At 40.1% G+C, this 27,293-nt stretch overlaps 1 protein-coding gene across 2 annotated transcripts; it reads right to left on the bottom strand.

Moving 5' to 3' along the window:
* Positions 1–1,665: 1,665 nt before the first annotated feature.
* On the bottom strand, positions 1,666–15,334 carry GMFB (glia maturation factor beta). Of its 2 annotated transcripts, none has more exons than XM_043920256.1 (7): positions 15,222–15,334; positions 10,236–10,332; positions 8,746–8,795; positions 8,020–8,069; positions 7,236–7,321; positions 6,174–6,247; positions 1,666–5,397 (listed from the first exon to the last, which is right to left on the bottom strand). In XM_043920256.1, the coding sequence occupies exons 1-7, from the start codon at positions 15,222–15,224 to the stop codon at positions 5,326–5,328; spliced, it is 432 nt and encodes a 143-aa protein (XP_043776191.1). In that variant the 5' UTR covers positions 15,225–15,334; the 3' UTR covers positions 1,666–5,325. The 2 variants fall into 2 exon arrangements, with proteins under 2 accessions (XP_043776191.1, XP_043776192.1); XM_043920257.1 differs by having other exon boundaries at positions 7,236–7,318.
* Between the last annotated feature and the right edge of the window lie 11,959 nt (positions 15,335–27,293).

The raw sequence follows: 27,293 nt of genomic DNA, 5'->3' as shown, positions 1-27,293 counted from the left end.
AAATCACTGCAGATGGTGACTGCAGTGACACTTGCTCTTTGTAAGAAAAGCTATGAACAACTTAGACAGCATATTAAAAAGCAGAGACATTACTTTATCAACAAATGTCTGTCTAGTCAAAGCTATGGTTTCTCCAGTAGTCATGTATGGATGTGAGAGCTGGACTATAAAAAAAGATGCGCACTGAAGAATTGATGCTTTTGAATTATGGTGTTGAAGAAGACTCTTGAGAGTCCCTTGGACTGCAAGGAGATCCAACCAGTCCAACCTAAAGGAAATCAGTCCTGAATATTCATAGGAAGGACTGATGCTGAAGTTGAAACTCCAATACTTTGGCCACCTGACGCAAAGAACTGACTCATTTGAAAAGACGCTGATGCTGGGAAAGATTGAGGGCGGGAGAAGGGGATGACAGAGGATGAGATGGTTGGATGGCATCACCAATTCAATGGACATGAGTCTGAGTAAACTCCAGGGGTTGGAGATGGACAGGGAGGCCTAGCATGCTGCAGCCTATGGGGTCTCAAAGAGTCAGATATGACTGAGCGAGTGAACTGAACTGTCCATTACCCGCTGCAGGAATGGGTCAAAATACTGCAGGACTTAATTCCATAGTAACAGAATCTATAGTAAATCCGACAGGTAATAGTGACTAAAAGCCACACACACACAGCCTTCTTCCTGTTTTTCTGGGCACTACAAGGTGACTTTTGGATGCAACCAAGACATTCTTTTTCTTTCTTGTAATTGGGGAAAAAAGGTTACCTCAGCAGAGAACTTTCAGGATAAGAGAACTGTGAAAACCCCCTGAAGCTCCATGATAAGATCTTTAACTGGCTTTTCCATCTAGTTAAAAATGTACTGCACAAGGAGAGACTATCCATTCAGGGTGTGCCCTCATGCAAATGAGAGTGGGCTCTCATTGTGAGGGTAAGCGACTAGAAATGCTTTTTGCTGCTGAAAACTGAAAAGGACAAAAAGACAATGAAGGTGAAAAAATTTAGGAGCTGGCTGGCTGAGCAGCTGAATGACAAATTTGAGAAACAAGGAAGACACTTCCTCACTCTGGCCAATTGTCCTTGTGAGATTCTTGAGTATAGGAAGGCCTAAACAACTCCTTTCACAACTGTGAACAAATGTGACTCCACTATAATACATAGTCATCACAAGAGGTATATGGTCAAGTCTAAACACCATGTAAGTATTGTTGATTTGTATTCATTCACTAGATACCCATGAAACACAAACTACGGACATTAGTCTATAATATAGGCAGGATGGCTCTTTAATGGATGTGTAATAAATAGTGATACACTATATTCAATAAAATTTCTATTTAATTTGATTTCTTACAAAATATACAGCCCCTCTAACTTAGTTTTCCCTTTGAAAGCAAGGGGTCATCATTTGAAACAATGCCCTCTGCCCCTACAAACTAACCATTTTAGTATGAGACCAAGTTTTAGAAATGCTTATAATCTCATTATATTTTCCCTCCCCGCATCCTACTTTTGCCTAGTGATCTGCTTATTCTGCCTCTCAGTTTTTTCAGATAAAGTAAACAACTGAATTTGTGTGGTTCACACGGATGCCACAATTGAGCCAGTTAGGCAACAGCAACTCTAAAAGAGAAAAAAGGAGAGTAAAAAAATGAAAAGCTAGTAGTCCTTTCATGTTAACATTTTATTTAAACCAGTACAAGCACCATGCTTAACAGAAGACTGTCCAAAATAAACATGCAATATGAACTCGCACAGACTGAAACCACAGTTTCAGAAGTTGTGCCAGCTGTTGATTTTGTTAAATGATGACAGGAAAACTGTTAAAATTCACAAGACTAAACCATTCATGTTTCAAGCCTCCTGAATGAGATTACATTGGACCATCTAAATCAGTGGGCACTACCCTGGCATGTTAGTGATCTCAAACAATATTCAAGTAATTACACATGTATGAACTATACTCCAAAAAGATAACACAGTTTCTATCACAACCTTAATGTAGTTGTTTTAAAATATCATAGGAAGATGATCACTGATTTGAAATGTCGAGCGGCCTAAGAGGAAACAAATTTTTCAAGAATATTCAACTTGGGACCACTGGTGTTAAGTGGCCTGAGAGATTTTTACATTCTTCCAGAAATACAAAATAAGATTTGTCCAGAAATGTTTGAGACACTTCTTCACATAAGTTGTAAAGGCTCAAATTCTGTAGATTCCAGTATTATCAGTCTATTGAACAAACAGGGAAAGCAACCGTATTAAGAATATTTGAATTGATAGATTACAAGTCACTCTCTATTTCCACCAAATATCAGCATTTAAACTCTTATGAAAGTATCTTTTCATCACCAGTCCACATTATGGATTAATGACACTGCTCATGTTTTAAAGTAGTCCAAACATATTTTAAGTACACCTTCCTTACTATCTATATGGATGGGGAACAAGGACAGCCAAATTTAATTTGGCAATACACTCCTTTAACTGGAAAAAATTTTAAGTGTCAGACCAGGATACAGTTTATGGCTACATTTGACTCCTTAAAATAGGAGACAAAAAGGGAGAGAAAAGTGCTGACAGACATTTTGTTACAAAGATCATTTAGTAATGACAATACAAAATTTAGCAACACCCTCTCAAACAAGAGTATGTTTAACCACACTAGGTATTTAGTAAACTTTTTAGAAATAGACAATTTGAACATTTATTTTAGAAGTCAATTAAACAAAAACAGTCAAATAACTTCTTCCCTAATATAACTGCTTCAATACCAGAACAAAGTGAACACTATTCAAAACTCTTGACATTTTGGAATTTCAGCATAGAGTAACCTGAGAACAGTTTTCTTCATATGTCATTTATGTTGCCACAAAACCATACTAAAAACATGCTGTGATTACTAGTCGGTTCTACTCTGACAACATCAGATGCTATGCAGAACTTATGCAAGTCCAACAATTTCAAAACTAATTCTGACTTAGAAGATCATGAAGGAGGTTCCCAGGAAAAAAGCTGCTGCCAAAAAGGAAAGATTAAGACTTAAGGCTGAATGGGAATGGTTGTACCAGAAGTGGAATGTGAAAACTGGAATTATGAAATCTGGAGTTACTAACTGAGAGAAGGCAGAAAAAGAGATTATATAGGAAATATACTTTAAAAAAAAGAACAATGCAAAAATTTGGTTAGATGAAAGGAAAATTTATATAAAAGTCAGAGAATACGCTAGGGTAAAGGATCTATAACTGTCCCTATAGGACCAAGGAGGTAAAAAAATGTTCTACTGATCCCCTAACCTCGTCTATTGTCTTGCAAAAATACATATTGATATCAATAAGGAGTCAGACAAGCTCAAAAAAGCATAGTTTATCACAGTTCCCCTGTTAGAGAACAGGGGAACCAAGAGTTCTATGTATGGAGGTCAATATTATCTGACATTATAGAGGACTTTCCAATTAAATTTAAAAAAAAACACTTAAAACATGCAAGACAAAAGGAGGAACCTCACTACAAAAACACATTCTTGCAGCCCTAGATTCTCTTATTGCTCTGAACCAGATGAAACAAAATCTCATTTCCTTCATTCAAAAACATTAGAAAAAGTCTCCATTCACTTGGATTACATTTGCATTTATGCAGAATTATAAGCATTTTTCTCCAGTATCAAAATAGCTGTTTAAAGAATTCTTAAACTTCCTGGGTGAAGCTCTCTCTCTCTCTGGAAATTGGAACTAAGAACCCTTCCCATTCAGTAACCAAAGCAAATACCTTTCCAGCACTTCCTCATCTCCAACTAACTTCCTATTACTTCCTGTTTTTAGATTAGTGAAGCCAAACAGTGTTGCAAATAGAAGATTCCATATTATGAAAATTCAAACTATCTTTACCTCTTTATTAAAGTTGGCACAGAAACCTCAAAAAAATGCAAAGCACATACGAATGGGAGATACATCAAAATTTAAAAAAAAAAAAAATGCCTTTGCTAGCTTTGAAATGATTAAGATATTCTTAATATAAGAATTAATTCACCAAATTTGGGTGGTCTTTAGATCCTCAAGACTTTTTGTCAAATTAATGTCAAAAGAATTTTAGTTACTTCTATGTTTTTAAAGTACACTATATATCAGAATCCTTGCTTTAAAAATGCCAAGGATACCATCATCTAACAAGACAGGTGTCCAGTTTAGAATAGCTTCTGACATTTAGGATATAAGATGAGATTTCTATCAATGCATTAATGTTATTAACTATGGCCAAGGTTTAAGATAAGCAATTTTTTCCTATGGCACAAAACTAATCACAAATATGTCCCAAACTATAACTTTCAACTGCCATATATTCACCAATGCAAGTAGACAGTTGGAATTTCTAAAATATCAAGTTGGTTTTACTACAAATTTCAGATACACATATTAGAAAATTGTTTTACTTGGACCCTTTACAAAAGTATTAATTTCACCAAATCTGGAATACTGGCAGTGTGAAGTCTTCAACTAACTTTAAAGCTAAGAAATCAAAGGCACAGTATTAACACATGTAAAATAACTAGTATTCACAGGACAACATTAAGAGGTTCTTTATAAATAAAGTGTTACTAACCTAGATTTAAGATTATCTATAAATGACATAACTAAAAATGAAGCCCTTGATTAGTTACAATCCATCAATTTCTAAGACTAAAATGCTATTTTCCATTGAGAAAGCCTATTAGTCATAACTTCATTATAAAATCTAACTTCCAGACCTTAAAAATGAGCAACTGATGAAAAGTTTCTGGACTTGATTAAAAAGATATAGAAAACTAAAGAAGGCATGGAATTGATGGAAAAACTATTTGTAGTGCAGATTATACTACAGTAAATTCATGGCTCAAAATTCGGTCACTTAAGTCTTTTATCCCAAATTGATTTCAAAGATTTGACAAGTGATAATATGCTATTTTCATATATAAACTGCTAATATCCAGTATTTGTCAAAAGGAGGCAACTGTTGTCTATCACAATCTAATAACCACTTTCCAATGGTGTCTGTAAATAGTAACAAATTCTGAACTGTAAGTTATAGAAATTAGTCACAAGAGTGCAAAAAGTCCCTGGAGAGAAGTAGTCTACCTAACAATTACAAATATAAGGAAACACTTTACAAAGTTTCATTACTATGAAGATGATTTCCTCTTTGTTCAAACTTTGAACAAATGAGAATTTTTCTTTACTGCAGATAACAAACTGTAAGTAACAGTGCATTTTTAGGCATAAATAAGTATTTATGTCTGGTTCCAGTATGGTCAGGTTAATACATAAATACTTTAGAAACACAGAAGTTCACATTAGTGGAAAAATCCAAGTTTCTCACGTAACCATTCTTCAGTTAGGTCTTCGGTATTTCTTATTTCAAATACCTTAAGAAAAAAAATCAAATAGGTTGCATATTTGAGTATTAAATACCAAATTCTCCTTCCTTTCAGTCAACATGGCTTAATCTGTGTAAATTAGATATACCTTTACTTTTTCTTAAATGCTAGGGACTCAGTTACCAAAGTTTAGCAGTCAAGATGGCAAAATATCAAAACTCTCTTAAAAGCACAAATCTATAAATGTTCTAAAAGAGTAGTTTTGTAAATAGTACCCACTAAAAGAGAGACCCAAGGGTACACAACTAAAATCAATCCAGTTAGGAACTGGAACGGTAAAAATTCTCAAAAGATTGAACAGTTTTCTAAAGTGGCCTACATTTTGAATGTGAGTTCTTGTAATCAATGTGTAATTTTCATTCAAAAAACACGTGCTCAGTCATGTCCAACTCTTTGCGACCCTCTGAAATATAGTCCGCCAGACACTTGTCCATGGAATTTTCCAGGCAAGAATGCTGGAGTGGGTTGTCATTTCCTCCTCCAGGGGATCCTCCTGACCCAGGGATCAAACCCATGTCTCCTGCAATTCCTGCATTGATAGGTGGATTCTCTACCACTGAGCCACCTGGGAAGCCCTCAAAAGTCACACTTTTGGTTAAATACTCATATCATTCTATTTCCAACTAGTAAAAAAACTCTAGTTTACTGCTCTGTTCTAAATAACTTTCACCTACATAAAGAAATACTGAAGTCTTCAGATTACTTAGGTATTGTTCCATTTACAAAAATACTGTCTCAACAAGTTAGTCAAATATAACTACTACCTTGGTAAGTTCAGCTGTCTGGACTAGCTTATTCTTACTCCCAGCATACATCATCTGTTGTTCAGGCTTACATCCTGGAAGAGAGAGATCAGAGTAGAAATCAGACTTAAATTTTTAAACAGTGATGAGTTTTCATTATTTATTTGATTAAAAAAGACACATTTAGGATTATCTATGCTATCGAGTTTACAAAAGCTCCTGTCTAAACATGTAAGGGCTTGAGGGTGTTATACTGCATACCATCTGCACAAAGAGAAATAGCTGTATTACTTATGAACAAGGCTTCAGGTCAGCAAAAATAAATGAGGCTAGATCTATACAGATCTTGACTTTCAGAGCCTTGTGAATACTTCAAAATTTTTCACCACTACCTTAATTTTGACTGATCAGTTTTACAGATACCTAAGATATGTAAGTTTTGGGATGTTGAGGGGTCAGTGGGGTGAAGAGATTGGCTCTGAAAAAAATTTACAGTCTGCTTACATATTAAAAGACCCTTCGGTATATTTTAAGTGCTACATATATGATACAAATAATAAAGATCAAGGAGTTCAGAGAGCAGAAAGTTTATCGTGGGCTTGAATGGTAGTGGCAGAGGGAGTTCTGGTGATAATGGATACTTTAAACACCAAGAAACCATATTAATATCCAATGGAAGTTACTCTGAGACTCTTCTCAAGATTACGGACATATCACTGACAACTACTATTTTAAGGATAAATACCAACTATACATCATAATCATACACAAAGTTTACATACTTAAAAATAAAATTAAAATACAGAAGAAAATGTACTTTTGATATTTTAAAATATCATTTCAAATTCATTAAACATACATATACGATTTGACCTAACAACTACACTTCTAGGAATTTATCCTAAAAAAAGCAAGTTTTTATAGTAACTTCTTTTTAGGGATGCATTCCCATGTGCATGAGTGTGCACACACACAATTAATTCAACATTTTCCATCCTTAAAACAAGCATAAAATTCATCTAGGGTAAAAATGGTTTAATTTGATCAGAACCAGATATGCACTATTTAAAGAAATTCACTTACCGACAGGACTCGAGAAAATAAAGCACAGAGGGTATGAAACTCTTCCATCATCATGTTGATACTTATAACTATACACAATGAAGGTTTTTCTCAAGTTAAAGAAACTGAAATTGTTGCTCTATTTTAGACAAGTACTTATCAACAGAGTTCCGAAGGACAACACACACCAGCCAAGCTAGTAGTGGCAAATTTCTATCCTATTCATTTAGGTCACACTTTCATTATTCATTATCGTGCCACAAAATTATAAATGGGCCCCAAAGACAAATCATACCATCATACACTCTCACAAATAAATTTATTAAAAGTATAGACTTAATGTGGACTTTTTCTTTCTCAATTTTTATTATATGTAACAATAAAAGGAATTTAAATAAACAATATCCATCAACTTTTTCGCCCTCTTCCAGTATGTACATACATTTTAATTTGTTCGTGACCATGGTGTAGGGCTTCCCAAGTAGCACCAGTGGTAACAAATCCACCTGCCAATGCAGGAGACATGAGATATGGGTTCAATCCCTGGGTTGGGAAGATCCCCTGGAGGAGGGCATGGCAACCCACTCCAGTATTCTTGCCTGGAGAATCCCATGGACAAAGGAGCCTGGTGGGGCATGGTCTATGGGGTTGCAAAGAGTCAAACATGACAGAAGCAACTTAGCATGTATGGTGTAGAAGAAAATTTTGTAAAAAATGTACCTTAAAAGCTGAACAAATGAACTTCATAAATAAAACTGTGACCAGTAAAAATAAACATCTTTTTAAAGCACTAAGAAAAGGATATCGAGGTTGTCGCTCAGGTAGTTCATCTTTAAGTTCATCTGGTGAAATGCCCTAGCACCAAAAAGAAAACAACTTTTAACCATTTTCTTATCCATAGATTCTTAAGAGATATACGGGGACCCATTCTACCAATAGGTGTAAATTCATAACTTGATACCACATCATAACATTTTATCTTACTAAATTGTACATAAGCTGAGGTTATTAAAACCTCAATCCAATGAAAGCCCACCCCAACCCACTCAGCTTAGCTCTGTTAATTAACAAAACATGGGGCTGAGAGGCAGCATAGTCTATGCTCATGTTCCAACTGTCAGGAAATACTGAGTGAGATAAGCCAACCCCTCAGAGCAACAACCATATCTGATTCAGGGGGAAAAAGTTAATTTCTTTTCACTCTAAATTGGTTACTTAACTTGACAATCTAAATACTTGGGCTATAGGGTTTTAGTTTGTAATTACTGGCCAACCAACTTAGAAGCTAGTTTTTACCAGACATATAGCCCTAACTTCTACTGCTTATTACCTGGATTTCATTAATGCTTTATTGAAGGTGATTATATTAGCAAGACAATCCACTACAGAATAATTAACATGTGCTTTTCATAAATAATGAACATGTACAATGGTTTAGAACTAACTTTAGAAGTACATGTAACTAATGTTACATCTTTTGGGTGATAATAATTACTTAACTATAAATCTATATTTAGCTGTTCAAACAAACCTCAAGCTCTTCATCCAGCACCACCAGGCGTTTATCTTTATCAATTTTCACTAAAATAAAAATACAGTATGAGTAAACTGTGATTCTAACATGACCTTGATCTACCCAACCCACAGATTCCAAGCTCTTTTATTGGTATTCAAAATTAAAACATGAAGAAACACAAGCATACAACTCATTTGCAGTTTTAGTTTATGGTCTGTTAGTTAGCTTTGCTTTTCAAGCAGTCAGCATTTAAAAGCTTTTACCCATAATTCCCAGCACCTAATTTGCTTATTTAGAACTTTATGTCAACTCCTTACATTTACTGTGTATATGAAGAATTTTTGCAACTCAGACGCAACCTCTTGGATGATTAGAAAAGGTCTGAAAAGGTCACTGTGACGGAGACTGGTTTATTGAACCTGGTTAGAACTACAAGCGAAAAAAGGACAAGGGTCAGGACAGAACAATCACCAGGTTCCCAGCTTCTCAAGAGTCAGGATTTCATGGTGCAGGATGAGTATTCCGAGAAAGGGAATTACTAAAGAGCAGTGATATCTCTATTCAAATACATGTAACATAATCTGAAGCCAAACTGAAATATATTTAGATACCTATGCCTCTATTCTTTTCTATTACCCTGAAAGTTACCCATTTTTGATTCTGCACTAATTTCATAGTAAATCCTGTGAAACACGATATGATCTCAAATAGCTTTATTCTTTGTGGTAAAATGGCACTGGTACACTCTGTCACTCCTAAGAACTGTATGCCTGCGTTGTAGTATTTGTTTGTAAAAGAATCATAATTCAACAAGCTGTCACCGCCTCACTAATTCACATCTTCAGATGTATCTCTGTTAGTATATACAGTTTTACATTCTCACCCCCTCATTCTTCCTTTATCTTGCTAAATCACTACCCACATATTAAATATTACCTAAGAATACAAAAGAAATCTACATAACATCACATACAGTTCACACTGGAAGAGCCAATATGCAAATCACTCTTTCCATTATCAAAAGTCAGTGACACTTAAAAGTATTCTCCGTGAAACTAGAATTCAAGTCTAGAAATGAAGTAAGACCTCAGATCACTTTGAACACAATGCTGAATTTTATCACTTTAGGTGTGGGCAAAGGTTTCTGCTTCAGGATGAATGGCCAGGCTGTTTTCATCCCCAGGTAAGTTAAAGGATGGAATTGGATGGGACACTACAAATGACCAAGTGCCCAAGAAGACGATCATCTTCTCCAGAGCTGTGCAGGAGGTGAGGGGGAGGTGAGACACTGCCTCTGTTCTCTGACACTAACTCTTACTTACTTTTTAAAGTGACCTCACAGGTTTGGGGGTGAGGGGCTGGGAGGTGGGGGACAGGGTTGGGAATTAAAACAGAAGGAGACAAATTACTTTCTAAAGTAATTTCAGGTTATTGGATGCAGCTATAGGATAAAAGGATAAAACCAAACTAAGACCATGGAATGGAGACAATCGTGTTTAGCTTACTTATAATAGCAGCATTGTTCGTTTCTTTGCGAAAACGAAACTTTCTCAGCTTTTCAACTAAATCTTCAGCAACATCACAAACCACCAAAGACTCACTCTAGAAAAGAAAAAAAATCATGTTATCAAATGCCATGACTCCAATATGTATGTATACCTTAAAGCTACAAAACCTAATACCTTTAAGAAGGCATATGGACATCTATAAATGTCATAATTATGTATTAACATGAAACACATGAACACTTAAAGAACTTTTACATCTACCAAGCCTTGCATTCGCATTATTAAATTATTCACATTTGTTCATCTTATATGTAGAGTATACTTTAACTTTCTCTTTGGCTACTAAATATCTCAAAGAACTAGATATACACTAATGTGCAATTTCATCAGAACTGGAGAGGAAGGGAAGAATATAGGAAGTCAAGGATCATGGCTGTTAGGAAGTATAATATTTTTCACTATTCAGGAAGAACAGGAAAATCATCTTATTGCACTTAAGATTTAATAAGGCTTTAGTTCATTTTTGAGTCCAGCACAACTATGAAAAACTAAAAATAAGCAAAAGAATGGAAAATAAACTATAAGCGTAAAGACCAACTACTATTTTATGTCTTAAATGACTATGTGAATCAAAAAAACAGGAGCTATTAAGAAATATGAAAGCAAAAGCAGATGAAACAAATATAAAAACTCAAAGAACATTTTATAAATTATGAAAAAATATTAAGAGACTCTTCTCCAAAAATCTGACAAGGAAATTATCAAAAGCACTCTTCAGTTGGCATTAGGGTCAGGTGGTACAAGTGAATTATTGATTGCAAGCAGGAAGATGGAAATCTGTTTCTTTAATGTATAAAAGTTCAAATATATAGAAAATTAGAGAAATTCTGTGAAATCTTATGCACTTAACACTCAGTTTCAACATTATCAACACATAGCTAATCTTATCTCATCCAAAAGCCTCAATACTGCTCCCATGGACCATCACACAGCCAAGGTCAATAATCATTTTAACTACAGATATTTTAATACACAGTAATAAAATGATAGTATGTGCCATTGAAAACACAGACAATAATAATCAGTTCAGTTCAGTCACTCTGTCGTGTCCAACTCTTTGCGATCCCATGGACTGCAGCACGCCAGGCTTCAACGTCCATCACCAACTCCCGGAGTTTACTTAAACTCATGTCCATTGAGTCGGTGATGCCATCCAACCATCTCATCCTCTGTCGTCCCCTTCTCCTCCCACCTTCAACCTTTCCCTGCATCAGGGTCTTTTCAAATGAGTCAGTTCTTCGCATCAGGTGGCCAAAATATTGGAGTTTCATCTGTGAGAGTGCTGCACTCAATATGCCAGCAAACTTGAAAAACTCAGCAGTGGCCACAGGACTGGAAAAGGTCAGTTTTCATTTTAATCCCTAAGAAAGGCAATCCCAAAGAATGCTCAAACTACCGCACAATTGCATTCATCTTACACAGTAGCAAAGTAATGCTCAAAATTCTCCAACCCAGGCTTCAACAGGACATGAACCGTGAAGTTACAGATGTTCAAGCTGTATTTAGAAAAGGCAGAGGAACCAGAGATCAAATTGCCAACATCCGCTGGATCATCGAAAAAGCAAGAGAGTTCCAGAAAAACACCTATTTCTGCTTTATTGACTATGCCAAAGCCTTTGACTGTGTGGATCACAACAAACTGTGGGAAATTCTTTTTTTTTTTTTTTGTGGGAAATTCTTAGAGACAATAATAATATGTCACCTAAAAATAATAATTCTGGTCTCAATTATTCACATAGAGTTCAAAGTTCAAATTTTCCTCATTTTTTTTCTTCTGTTTTTTTAACAGTGAGTTTGATTGAGTCAGGTTCCAAACAAGGTCCACATTCTTTGGTTTCTTCACATATGGGGTTTCCCCCCCAATTCTTCAGAAAATTAAAAGTTTTGAGACCAATGCCATATACAAGTGTCTCATTACAGTCCAAAAGAATTAAGGATTCAAATTTTAAGTTAAAATTAAATAAAAGTCTGCTTTTTCACCCTGTGTTGGGTAAGAGCGAGCATATGTTACAACATTAAATGGCTATCAATTTTAAGTTGTCCTTTAAATTCATAACACTGGTAATATATAAGCTGTGATATACCACAGAATGTGCTATTTATAGTTAGAAAACACACCCCACCAATACATATTTTCCAATAAATTAGGCTCTTGCAGTAGTCACTTATGTCCATCCTTTTACTTCTCTTTAGAGAAAGAAATGCTAAGTCATACGAGGTTCCTATAGTATTCAAGCCTAGTCTATTTTTTCCTGTCTTTCAAGAAAGACACACAAATCAGAAAACTAGAACTTTCAATCTCTTGTCAGCCAAAACCAAACGCAGAGCCCATTAGTAGAAACTAATAAATACTTTAGATTTTTGTAGGCAAAGAACAATTCGTTACGACTCTTATCTTAAGGTTCTGATACCCAGAGCTGCTTGTGCAATTCTGACACCTTAGGGATAGCAAACCAAGTGAAAAATATGCTGTGGTTGAATCTATAAAGCTTTTTTCCCATTTTCACTCCTCCCAATACCACAAGGCCAAAAATTCCTTCCTACAAGAAAAAGAACTGCAACTCAGCCAACTCTAACAGTTTCCAGTTAATAGATGCATTTAAAAATAACACCCTGAAAGCAACACTATACGGTAAATATTAACACACAAAGTGGGAAGCTTGAACTCAAGTAGTCATTTACTGGATAATCCACACAATGAACATTTAATGAATGTCAGGATGTGCTAATTGTTAGAGACATAATGATATAAAATAAATAGATTAAAACTATGGACCTGACCTAAAAGAGCTTATAAAGTCTATTAGAGAACAAGTCTACATCAAAATCATCAGGCAAAAAAACACACACTTGTTTGTATAACAACTAGGAAAAGAGGAAAGAGAGAAACTCGATGCTATGAGAACTTAATGACTAGTCGAAACAGCATGGTTCCAGGAAGCCTGCCTGAAAAAGGCATCTAAAGGACCAAAATTGCCTATACAAAGATCCTTTGATTCAAGTGAGCACAGCACATGTAAGATAACCAAAGGCCAGCGTGATTCACGCACAGAGAATGAGCTCTAACACATACAAGAGGAGGTTGGCAGGTGTTGGACTACACAGGGTGCAGTGGGTCATGTTAAGTATTTTGGTTTCTATACGAGCAAAGGGAAGCCACCAAAGTGTTTTAAGCAGGGAAAAGAATCAGAATTGCATGCAGGAAATAGGTAGAGAGGTTGAAGAGAGCAACACTAGTTATCTGGCAAGGCTAATCCAGGGGAGAAGTGAAACACAGCTTAGACATGTTGATGAAAATAAAGAGAAGTAGGTGAATTTCTGCTAATACTTGTTAACATGTATTAAACACTGTAAGAAAACACTGTGCTATGTCCTTTACATAGATCCTCAAAACAATCCCATTAGATGGGTATTATATATCCCCAATGTGCAAGAAACTAGGACTTGGAGAGGTTAAATATCTTCCTCAGAGTTATGCAACTAGGGGAGCCAGGATTCTAGCCAGACAGCCTGACTCTTATCTAGCCCACTCTCTGAACCACCACAAAGGACCTGGTGACAGACTGAATACTAGGCGAGATAGATTAGTAAAAAAGGTGACTCCTATGCTTCTTGCTTGTGTGAAACACTTAAATGGTGCTATCTTTCACTGAGTTAAGGAACACTAGGTTTGAGCGCAAGAGATGCGTTCTATTTTGGATAAATCGAGGGGGCTTTGAGACACTCAAGTGAGTAAAAGCTTCCTAGGAGATGCTAACTAGTACGATAAACAAATCTGGGCTGGATCTCAGGAGCAAGGTCTGCAGTACAAATTCCAAAGTCATCTACATACAGGTAGGTGGTAACTGAAGCTATGAGTGTAGGTAAGAAAGGAAGGACAAAAAGTACAGAATAGAAAATGAAGCATTAGGATGGAGCCCAGGACTCCTACTTGTGATGTACAGGGAAGGAGGACTGCATGGGATACAGATAGACCCACAACAGGAGAAGTACTCCAGTTCTGTATCCAAGACATCCAAGGGAAGAGAATGCTTCAAAGAGAGCGTGTCAACACCCAGAATGCAGCTGAAAGATCAGAAAAGATGAGAACTGAAGAGAAAAGTCTCTTAGCTTTAGTGACCATGACAATATCTATTCGACGGAAGTGGGTTGAGCAATAAGTGGGAGGTCAGAGAGGACGACAGTGGGATTTTTGTGTTTTGCTTCTAATGAAAGAAAAGCATATTTTAGAACCCGATGGGAAAGATCCAGGAGATCCTCGTTGGGCAATTGATTTAATTATCCACTATTTTTGAGCGTGGAGTCAAACCAAAGCCCCCAGACCACGCAAGACCAAGCTTTTGACAGTCACTGAAAGGTCAAGCGCCAAAGAACTGGGTCAAAAGATTTCCAAGCAAGGATAAGCAGAAATCCACAGAGCCAGGCCGGGAGAAAGAGGAGACAGAGACTAAGGCGAGGCTGAGAGAATGGAATCAGAATTCGAACCCTCCCCACAAAGGCGGCCAGGCGGAAGGGCTCGGCGCCCACCGGGCCCGGGCCCTGACAGAGAAGCCAGCGTTTGGGGGAGCCCTCTGTTGGGCCGGACCCCTGGCCCCTCCGATTTTTCATCGTAGAGGCTGTGACTCTCCATCCACAAGGACTCTGTGAGCATGACCCATCCCTCCTGGCCGCACCCTAGTCACCGAGCCCGGTGGGCGGATAAACCGCGGGCCCGGCAGGATGCTGCTGCTCTTGGGCGAGGCGGCAGCGGCGGCGGGCAAAAGACAAGGCTCCGACTGTGGGTACCCGCCAGCAGCCCGGCCGGAAGCGGCCGCCGACCCACCCCGGGCGATGCCCGCCGATGCCGGCTCTGGCAAACAGGAAAGTCCGGCGGGGCTGACCCGGCCCTTCGGCCAGCCCCCGCCCTCCCCAGGGGCAACTCACCATTTTCCTTCCGGCCGGCAGTAGCCTTTCGCCGTCCCTCGGGCCCCTTTAAGAATGGCACTGCAGCCGCCTCCCTTCCTGCCCGGCACTTGGCAGAACCGCCCCCACTGAACGACGCAGCAACGGCAGGCCGTCACGTGACGGGGGACGGCGGGCGGCGCGGCTCAAAATTAATTCAGAACGCGAGCGCCCGCCTCCTCCCAACCCTTTAGAGAGGAGGATGTCCTGTCGGATCCGGAGTGAACGGCGGTGCCAAAATGCACTCTTAAGATTTAAGCCAGTTTTTGCTTCCTTTTAACATTCCTCAAGTTCTGAGTGCAGTTTCCTGGTGACATGATTAAGTCCACGATCTCAGTGATAAATATGAGTGTTATCCCAGCCTACCTTACAAATTACACACCTAGGTACACCTGCCTTCCCTCCCACCCTCTTTGGAATCTTGTTTTCCCCCCGCCCCAACCACTTTCCGGCACTTGGTTAACACATTTGTTTCCTCAGTGGAGTTTATTTATTGAAGTATGATTGAATGATGATTTATGTCTGGATGAGTGCTCTCGTAGTCGTTGCCTAATCGCTCACTAAGAGTTAGTTTCTGTAGGAAGTACTGACTTACTCAGTTCAGTTCAGTCGCTCAGTCGTGTCCAACTCTTTGCGACCTCATGGTCTGCAGCACGCCAGGCTTTCCTGTCCATCAACTCCCGGAGCTTGCTCAAACTTATGCCCAGACAGCCGGTGATGCCATCCAACCATCTCATTCTCTGTCGTCCCCTTCTCCTCCTGCCTGCAATCTTTCCCGGCATCAGAGTCTTTTCCAGTGAGTGGCCCTTTGCATCAGGTGGCCAAAGTATTGGAGATTCAGCTTCAGCATCAGTCCTTCCAATGAATATTCAGGACTGATTTCCTTTAGGATGGACTGGCTGGATCTCCTTGCAGTCCAAGGGACTCTCAAGAGTCTTCCCCAACACCACAGTTCAAAAGCATCAATTTTTTGGTGCTCAGCTTTCTTTATAGTCCAACTCTCATATCCAAACATGACTACTGGAAAAACCATAGCTTTGTGTATACGGACTTTTGTTGGTAGATTAATGTCTCTGCTTTTTAATATGCTGTCTAGATTGATCATAACTTTTCTTCCAAGGAGCAAGCATCTTTTAATTTCATAGCTTCAGTCACCGTCTGCAGTGATTTTGGAGCCCAAAAAAATAAATTCTGTCACTGTTCCATTGTTTCCCCATCTATTTGCCATGAAGTGATGGGACAGGATGCCATGATCTTAGTTTTCTGAATGTTGAGTTTTAAGCCAACTTTTTCACCCTCCTCTTTCGCTTTCATCAAGAGGCTCTTTAGTTCTTCTTCGCTTTCTGCCATAAGGGTGGTGTCTTCTGCATATCTGAGGTTATTGATATTTCTCTCTGCCATCTTGATTGACTGACTTATTGGAGCTAATTTATTTTTGAATGTGGTGGGAAAGTAGTTTGGAAGAAGTAAGGATTGAACTCAGAATTCATACAGGTATCTTCAATGAAAGAAGCTGCCTGAGGCAAATCTCATGGTATTTACAGCTTATTCCCCAACTGCTAGCATGGTGCCCTGTCCATAATAGATGCTCAATTCACATTTGTCGAATGAGAGAAGCAAAGAGAAAGAAAATTCCAGAACATACCCCCACTGCCATCCTTCTTCATTAGTGTTAGACTGAATTAATATAATTTTTAAAATTTGTTTTTAATGTTAAGTTTAATGACTTGTTAGCATGTTAATAAATAACATTAAATTAGAGTTCAAAATATGTAAACTAATACAATACCTATGTTTTCTCATAAATTAGAAAACTAGAAGGATTTGTGATTGTTATTGTTGTTCAGTCGCTAAATCATGTCCAACTCTTTGCAGTCCATGGACTGCAGCACACCAGGCTCCTCTGTCCTTCACTATCTCCCAGAGATTGCTCAAATTCATCTTCACTGAGTCAGTGATACTGTCTAACCATCTCATCTTCTGCCGCCCCCTTCTTTTGCCTTCAATCTTTCCCAGCATCAGGATATTTTCCATTGAGTCAGCTCTTCTCATCAGGTGGACAAAATACTGGAGCTTTAGCATCAGTCCTTCCAATGAATATTCAGGGTTGATTTCCTTTAAGATTGACTGGTTTGGTTTCCTTGTAGTCCAAAGGGCTCTTGAGCGTCTTCTCCAGCACCACAATTCACAAGCGTCTATTCTTCGGTGTTCAGCCTTACTTTATGGTCCAAATCTCACATTCCTACATGATTACTGGAAAAACCATAGCTTTGAATATACAGACCTTTCTCAGCAAAGTGATGTCTCTGGTTTTGGATATGCTGTCTAGGTTTGTCACAGCTTTTCTTCCAAGGAGCAAGCATCTTTTAATTTCATAGCTGTAGTCACTGTCCGCAGTGATTTTGGAGCCCTAAGAAATAAAATCTATCACTGCTTCCACTTTTTCCCCTTCTGTTTGCCATGGTTTCCCTGGTGGCTCAGACAGTAACGACTGCCTGTAATGCAGGAGACCCAGGTTCAATCCCTGGATTGGGAAGGAAGTCCTCTGGAGAAGGGAATGGCAACCCACCACAGGATTCTTGCCTGGAGAAGTCCATGGACAGAAGAGCCTGGTGGGCTTCAGTCCATGGGGTCCCACAGAGTCAGACACGACCGAGGGACTACCACTTTCATTTGCCATGAAGTGATGGGACCAGATGCCACAATCTTAGTTTTTTGAATGTTGACTTTCAAGCCAGCTTTTTCACTCTCCTCTTTCACCCTCATCAGGAGGCTCTTTAGTTCCTCTTCGCAAGGGTGGTGTCATCTGCATATCTAAGGTTGTTGATATTTCTCCCAACAATCATGATTCCAGCTTGTGATTCATTCAGCCTGACATTTCACATGATGTACTCTGCATAGAAGTTAAATAAGCAGGGTAACAATATACAGAAAGATTATCTATAAGAAATTCCACAGTTCAACTATATTCTCTTAGTGATCTGCCCCTCTCCCTATACTTTTTACTATGACTAGGGAACTTTTAGGGCTCCCCAGGTGGTGCTAGTGGTGAAGAATCCGCCTGCCGATGCAGGAGACATAACAGATGCGGGTTCGATTCCTGGGTCAGAAAGATCCCCTGCAGAAGGAAATGGCAACCCGCTCCAGTATTCTTGCCTGGAGAATCTCATGGACAGAGGAGCCTGGCAGGCTGCAGTCTATAGGGTCACACAGAGTCAGACACGACGTGATTTAGAACACATATTAAACTCAAAGAGAAGTTGGACAGATTGTATACTGACAAGAAAAGAACATGATATATTTTGTGGGAGGTGTAAAATGAACATAGACTATGTACAGAAATTTTACTTGAACTCAGTTTGTAAAATATTTTTTCAACCAGAAAAATAAAATACAGCTAGTTTAAATGAGGTTTGGGGAATGCCGCTGTGGCTTGGGTAATTCTGGTGGTGGTATGTGTGGGGAAGTTCAAAATGTTTTCCAGCACTTTTCTGCCTGGGTAGCCCCTATTAAAAACCCAAGGTCACCAAAATGTCTTTTATCTCTGGGATGCATTTGACATTAAGACATGATCAAGGTCAAAAGGAAAGGAGTATTCTAATTAAAAATCAAGGGAAGATCAGAATTAAAATAATCTTTTCTGAAAAAAAATAAAAATAAAAAAAATAATAATAATCTTTTCTGATCTGAATTTTTCTAAGTTCATTCTCTGTACTGCAGCCACGCTAAATAAAGTGTTTGTATTTTTACATATTCTTATTCATGCATGCAACAAATAGTTATTGAGGACCCATAATGTATTGGTTGTGTCCTGGTGCCAAGATCCAAAACAGATTAAAATCCCTATTGTCCTAGATGGTGCTCAGTTACGTTCAACTCTGTGTGACCCCGTGGAGTGTAGACAACCAGGCTCCTCTCTCCATGGGATTCTCCAGGCAAGAACACTGGAGCAGGTTGTCATTTCCTTCTCCAGGGGATCTTCTCAACCCATGGATCAAACCCGCGTCTCTTACATCTCCTGCATTAACAGGCAGGTTCTTCACCACTAATGCCACTTTAGAAGCCTAGAACTAACATTCTAATGGGGAGGAGGAGGTAACAGACAATAGCATAGTAAATTAGTAAATATTGTTAAGTTAGAAGGTGATCAGGGTTGGGGAAAAGAATTGAAAAAGGGAGATGAGGAGTGCAGGTGATGAGGGATATTTTCTTTTAAATAGGGAAGCTGTCCTAATCCTCACTCAGTTCAGTTCAGTTCAGTAGCTCAGTCGTGTTCAATTCTTTGTGACCCCATGAGTCGCAGCATGCCAGGCCTCCCTATCCATCACCAACCCCTGGTGTTTACTCAAACCCATGTCCATCGAGTCAGAGATGCCATCCAGCCAACTCATCCTCTGTTGTCCCCTTCTCCTCCTGCCCCCAATCCCTCCCAGCATCAGGGTCTTTTCCAATGAGTCAACTCTTCACATGAGGTGGTCAAAGTATTGGAGTTTCAGCTTCAGCATCAGTCCTTCCAATGAACACCCAGGACTGATCTCCTTTAGGATAGCCTGGTTGGATCTCCTTGCAGTCCAAGGGACTCTCAAGAGTCTTCTCCAACACCATAGCTCAAAAGCATCAATTTTTCGGTGCTCAGCTTTCTTCACAGTCCAACTCTCACATCCATACATGACCCCTGGAAAAACCAGGAAGGTCATATCTGAACAAAGATTTGAAGCTGTAGAGATTAACCATGGTATCCAGAGAAACATCCCACGCAGAGGGAACGGCACTGCAAAAGCCCTGAGCCAAAAACGCCTATTGTTATTGCATGCTCTATTCTGTACAGCCTTGTAAACACTCACAAGGGTGTGCTATCAGGGAGACTGACAGGACAGTGGCATGACCTGTTACACGTGTCCTTCTAAAAGGATCCTTTAGTTTTATTAGACTGTAGGGATTACGTGACTCCCAGAGCCAACCACAGTGAAGTAAGCAAGCTGCAGTCTCTCTCTCCCGCTGATTACAACTAAAAACTCTGGCAGAATATGAAAAGCACTACCTGAGGACTCTGAAGAGTAAATAATAGCAAAATAGCTAGAGGATTGGGAAAGGAAGTGTTTTCTGTGGTTTTTCTTGGCCACACACATCTTTGTTCCCCAACCAGGAATCAAACTCAAGCCCCTTGCAGTGAAAGCACAGAGTCTTCACAGGTGGACCACCAGGGACATCCCAAGAAAGGAAGTGTTTTGATTGTCTCTTCTTCCTCCTGTTTGTAAGAGAGGGATTCTCGCCCTAGGATTATGGGGATGGCCGAGCACACAACATCCAAAACTGGACAGGTGAAGTGGACAGCAGTTTTTTTAGTCACATACATTCACAATCTGGGGGAGGGGAACACCAAATACCACGTACTTAGAGGCAAGCTTTGCAGTATCAAGAAGGTGAGGTGCCCTCTGGTTTCTGCAGGAGGGTATGGCTGGCTTACTGGAATAATTTCATAATTGGCAGGAAACAGAAACCCAGTACTCAAGGATAGGCACTGTGCCTGTCCCCACGATAAGGAGAGTTATTTGGCCAGGGGACCTTAGCTGTGGGAACAGAGTGGGGATAGAAACTTGCAGTCAGGTTATTCCCGATTCCACCGGGTATCAAGGCAGCATCTAATTATTATACCTTAATTTTAGGCCTTACACTGCAGGAAGTCAGAACTTGACAAATGACTAGGATGATGCTGGTGAGTTTTCTAGCTTTTTTCCTCCTCTACTGCCTGACTTGAGAGCAGTCTAAATCAGTGAAGCAGGGACTGCAAGACCTCCCAAAGGAACCCTTTCTTCTAGCCTGGGGATGGGGAAAAGGAGCCCCTGGGAACAGGAGAGTATGGATGGAAACTCCTTTTTTCTCTCCTAGCCCTCCCCTGAGGACAAAAATAATCAAGTTGGCATTATCATGGCAGGGCAGGGCTAAAGCCCCTAAAACCCTGAGAGAAAATCCATTTTGCAGCATAAAGGAATTTGGAAAGGGTCCCTGTCATACAAAAACTGAGGGAGGTATCCTGGGTTTTCTTTTGCACTTTGGCTGTGCGGGGTTTTCACTGTGGCATGCGGGCTTTCTCTAGTTCTGGCTCCGGCTTAGTTGCCCTGCAACGTGTGGGGTTGTAGTTCCCAGACCAGGGATCGAACCCCAGTCCCCTGCATTGGAAAGCAGATTCTCCACCACTGGGCCACCAGGGAAGTCCTTTCCAATTATTTTTTCCTCCCTTTTCTCTTGTTACTTTACCTAAAGGACAGGCTCATTCACTCAGACCAGCACAGTAAGTATAGAGGGAAAATATTCTGGGAGCTCCCCATCTTTCAGTCCAGAAGAACAGAGAAAAGGGCCTCTGGGAGTCAGAGGGTGTAAGGAAATCCTGAAGAGGAGAGACTGGAATCGACACTGGGCACATACCCAAGTTCCACATGTGCAGGACACACCCACAGAAGCACAGCAAAGACTTGGAGAGCCCAACTACGATGGAAATCACTGCCAAGATTGGGGTTAACCCCAGAGTGGCTCATGTGAGGATGGACCTAAACAGCATAGTAAAGACCTTGAAAACTGAGCTGCCACTCTGTATCTTGATTGTAGTGAAAGGAACATAACCAGACACGATGAATTTTTCTGTATGTAAATTAAAAATTAAAATTTTAAACACGGGGAAAAAAATAAAAGAACTAAGTGTGGGAAACAGAGGAGCAAGGAAACCATTAAGGAGACTGTTTTAGTAATCCAGGGAGTACATGGCCTCGACCAAGGTGGAAACAGTGATTTGGAGAAAAATGCCTAAAACTGATAGAATTTTCTGTATCCATGGTTCTCAACTTTAGCAATATTGACATTTGGAATTGGATAATTCCTTGTTGTGGGCAGGCTGTGCTGGGCATTGGAGAGTGCTTAGCAGCATCTCTGATCTCTATCCATTAATCAAAGTATGTCCAAATGCATCCAGACATTGTTAGACGGTGCCAGGGCACACCATTGAAGATGGTTGTTCTAGTTGAATGCCATAAGCTTTGGGCCACAGGCTAAGCACTGCATTAGACATCAGTGTCAACTCAGTTGGAACAGACTTCAGGTGGTCTCCTGACACTTAGTACATACAGATTATAGAAGCCCAACATAAAAGACCATGAGAGTTGTTTTTTTTTTTTTTTTACTAGAGGAACTTAGAAGTTCAGTGGGCTACAAAAGGTTAGGTTCTGCCAAAGGACTGTAAGATTTTTCACAGGTCTTGTCATCTATGAGATCATACCCAAATTGCACATTCATTCAATTGTGTTGTGCAGTGATTGTCTCAAAGCTTGAAACTCAAGAGTCATGATGCTTATCATCTTCCTTGGTGTCGCTAAGACAGATGAATTCAACCTTCCAAGAAATAATATAGGCAATAGAAACAGCCCTATAAAATGAATGAAGGGATTGCAGTTCCAAGAAAAGTTTACAATGGAAAATATTTTTTAAAACATGGAAGTATTTTTGGCATTTCTAATGAGACCTTCTCCTTGGTCACCTAGAAGTATCCATCAACCTTGGAGGATAAGCAGAACTGTGATGTCAGAAATGCCAAAGAAAGTAAGCAGCTTTTAACTACCAAAATAAGGTTTTTGAATCTGAAGAAACACAGTAGTCTTGAAAAAACCAGACACTACCAAGAGAGAAGGATTTTATAAAATTGTAAAGCTCCATTAACATTTCAAAATCCAGACCTTGGCAAAAGTAAAAGTGGCATTTAATACATACCATATGGTAGAGAAAACTGGGGCTATGACATAAAGAAAGTACCTGCTGAGTGGGAAGGAGAGAAAGTCACCCTTGGGATCGGGAGCAGCGTGGGAAGAAGGGGCTCAGGGAAGGGCAGTGGGCAGTCCCAGCCAGCCTATTCTGGCAGCCCAGCCCCCAGGCTGATGTCTTAGAATGTGGGGCAAGGAAGGGTCATAGGAAAGCAGGAAGAGATGGGAATGGGCAGACCACTTTCCCTCTAAGAAAGGAGGGGAGGCCTTGCATTTAGCTTTGCCCCTCCTTGAATATGGGCTTCCCTGGTGACTCATAGGTAAAGAATCTGCCTGCAATGCAGGAGACCTGGGTTCAATCCCAGAATCCAGAAGCTCCTTTGGAGAAGGGAATGGCAACCCCCTCCAGTATTCTTGCCTGGATGGACAGAGGAGCCTGTCAGACACGACAGAGCAACTTACACTTTCACTTCCTTTCTCCTTGAATATGACTCAGGAGCAACAGGGTTCAGTGGCAGTGGGGGCCTAATTTGGTATCCTGCAGTTCTTAGTGACCTGCAGGGTACAAGTGGGAGAAGCTACATATTCCTAGTTCCCTCAGGAAGTACCACTAGAGATGATGAACAGTCTGGGGAACCAGCCAAACTCATGCCTGAGGGGTTTACAACCAGAGGTAGGTGGCTAGAACCCTGAGTCTCAGGAGTGGTTGCCAACCCACAGCCACAAAAGGCTGGATGAAATCTACATCATCTTACTGAGGTCCCACAGGTGTGCAGAATGAGACCTCATTTTCCCATCCCTACCATGAGATCACACGAATACCCTTTACCATTGGGCATCATCTTAGGGAAAAGCAAGAAAAGGAGAGACTAAGAACTTTCCTGAAAGAGATCAGCTACCCAAAAGGTGCAGTTAAACTTACAGAGACTAAGTTAACTTTTAAAAATTTATTTATTTATTTACTTTTCGCTGCACTGGGTCTTTGCTGCTGCAAGCAGACTTTCTCTAGTTGCAGCTCTCTAGTTTCTCTAGTGGGGGCTACCCTTCACTACAGGGCTTGGGCTTCTCATTGCAGTGGCTTCTCTTGTTGTGGAGCACCGGCTCAGGAGTTGTGGCTTAGCTACTCTGCAGCATGTGGAATCTTCCCAGACCAGGGAATGAACCCTAGTCTGATTCTTATCCGAATACTGCACCATCAAGGAAGTCCAAGGCTAAGATAACTTTAATTGATAAGTTTAAGCTCCCATTGTCCTTTATCTTTCACCCTTCTACTCTTCAGTGGGGTGGGAATTCTTGAGCAAAATTGTATCAGTTAGAGATAATAAAGAAGAAGCATTCTTTCCTTTCACCAAAGAGTAATTCATTTTTTGGCCTAATATAGGTACTTTATGCTGCCAAGTTATCTTATGGAGAAGAATCCCCTCCTCTCATCCCTCCCTTCTGTAAACGGGTGTTGAGTGGCTACAAGACACATGCTAGGTGCTGGTGGCACACACATCGACTAGCTGTCCTTCCTGCCGCAGAGAGCTGGGAACCTCTAGGCCAGACGGACTCGTGAGCAGATCTTCACCGGGGTCAGGGGGACCCCACATAGATCAACATGGGGTGCTCTGGGAGAGGCATCTCCTCAAGGGTTGGGAAGTGTTCAGGAAGACTTCCCAGAGAAGGGAAGTTCAGAAATGAGGCTTAAGAATAGCTAAAAGTTCTCTAGGAGAAGGAGAAGGAAAGAAGAAGGATTTTTCAGGCAAAGGGAACAGCATATGTACAGAGCTGTGATGATTAATTTTATGTGTTGTCTTCTCCACGTATTGCTCAGATTAAACAGTACTTCTGTGTTAGTGAGCGTTGTCTCTGGATGAGATGAGCACACTGCATCAGTGCACTTGGCAAAGCAGATATCCTTCCCCAGTGTGGGTGGGTGTCATCCAATCCCTTGAGGGCCTGAAAAGAACAAAAGGCAGAGGATGGAGGAATTTGTCACCCCATTTTTCTTTCTGCTTTCCAGCTTGAGTTATAATAGTGGTCTTCTGCCCTTGCACTGGGATTTATACCATTGACTCCCTGGGTTCTCAGGCCTTTAGACTTGGACTGGAATTACCCCACCAACTTCCCTGGCTCTCCAACTTATAGATGGCTGAGCTGACTGTGGGACTGGACTTCTCAGCCTTCTTAATCCTGTGAGCCAATTCCTCATAAGTCCCTCTCTCCCGCTCCCTCACTCTATGGAGAAACCTGACTAATACAATAGCTAATTCTGAGGTCTGCAAATAGTTTCTTTCACTGATTTTAAAATTTATCCACCCCCCTCCCCCGGCCAACATTTTGTTGTGGTTCAATCACTCAGTTGTATCCAACTCTTTTTGACCCCATGAACTGTAGCATGTCAGGCTTCCCTGTCCTTCACTATCTCCCAGAGTTTGCTCAAACTCATGTCCACTGAGTTGGTGATGCCATCCAACCATCTCATTCTCTGTCACCCTCTTTTCCTGCCCTCTATCTTTCCCAGCATCATGGCCTTTTCCAACGAGTTGGCTCTTCCCATCAGGTGACCAAAGTATTAGAGCTTCAGCTTCAGCATCAGTCTTTCCAATAAATATTTAGGGTTGATTTCCTTTAGGATTGTCTGGCTTGATCTCCTTGCTGTCCAAGGGACTCACAAGAGTCTTCTCAAGCACCACAGTTCGAAAGCGTCAATTCTTTGGGGCTAGTCTTCTTTATGGTCCGACTTTCACATCCGTACATGACTACTGGAAAAACCATAGCTTTGACTATACGGCCCTTTGTTGGCAAACTGATGTCTCTGCTTTTTAATATGCTGTCTAGGTTTGTCATAGCTTTTCTTCCAAGGATCAAGTGTCTTTTAATCTTATGGCTGCAAGAACTGTCCACAGAGATTTTGGAGCCCAAGAAAATAAAGTCTGTCACTGTTTCCATTGTTTTCCCATCTGTTTGCCATGAAGTGATGGGTCCAGATGCCATGATTTTAATTTTTTTTAATTTTAATTTTTTGAATGCTGAGTTTTAAGCCAGCTTTTCCGAAGTGCCCAAAGTAAATGAAGTTTAATTTTTGGGCCACTTGCTTGCATAGGCCCCTCCCAAGGCCTTATACTTAATTTTGTATTTGTAACTTTGTGTTCACCCTCCTAGAATTGAGTCCCCAAATGCTTCAAGCCTCACAAACTTGCATCTCTGATGTGTGTTAGAAAACCAGTAATTCAGTAGATCTAAGAGTTGTATTTGGAGGGGATGAGGGAAGGGGAACAGGGATGAGTGATGAGAGATTGGAGATTAAGGATCTAATTTCAGTGAATGACAGCGACATCCACTCATCTGGTAGAAGAACCAGAACTTCAACTCCTGCTACTCTCATGCCCCATGTCCAATCCATCATTAGGTCCTGTGACAGAGTGCTGGTTCTCCCTCAAACTGTTTCCTCCTTCCATAAGGAATAGATCCTTCCAGTTTTAGATGGACTGTATTTTCCAGCCTCTTCGAGTTAGATTTTGACCAACAGTATGTGCAGTATATCCTGAGATTTTCCTTAAATTGAAATGGTGTCTCATTCTTCCTCATTGTCCTCCCTCTTGCTAGAAGGAATATGGACATGGTAGCTAGAGCTACAGCAGGTGTCTTGGTCCATGAGGTGATTTTAGGGATATGGGGGCTACACATAGTGGAGCAAAGCAGAAGCCTGAGTCCCATGCCCTGTGAAGCACTATAACAGTCATGCATTACCTAGTTCTGGACTTTCACCTGAAAGAGAAATAAACTTCTCTCTCAAGTAATACTGTTATTTATTTATTTAGTCACTCAGAGTTGAAATCACTTCTAACTGATAATCCACTTCCCTGCAAGTCCTCATCACTTTCCTTATCAGAGTTACCAACATTTCTTGTCTAGACCTTTGAAGGAATCTATTAATTGGTACCTCCATATTCAGTTATATCCATCCCAGCTTCCTTCCAATGAATTTTCTACACAATAGCTAAACTGATTGATTCAAAATGCATATAGAATATTGCTCCCTGTATTAGTCTGCCTGGGCTGCCATAATAGAATACTACAGACTGACTAATACAAAAGAAATTAATTTTCTCACAGTTCTAGAGTCTAGAAGTCCAAGATCAAGGTGCCAGCAGCCGTTCTGGAGAGAATTCTCTCACTTGGTTTTTAGAAAGGGGCTTTCTCCCCGTGTCCTTATATAGCCTCTTCTCTGTACACAAGCGCACATAGCAATCTCTGGTGTCTAGTCATTTATCTTTTTATAATAAATACACCAGTCCTATTAGATTAGGGTTGCACCTTT

This window comes from Cervus elaphus, chromosome 12, assembly GCF_910594005.1.
Source record: "Cervus elaphus chromosome 12, mCerEla1.1, whole genome shotgun sequence".
Lineage (NCBI taxonomy): Eukaryota > Metazoa > Chordata > Mammalia > Artiodactyla > Cervidae > Cervus > Cervus elaphus.
The sequence above is the reverse complement of the archived record's forward strand: the minus strand, read 5'-3'. Positions and strand labels throughout refer to the sequence as shown.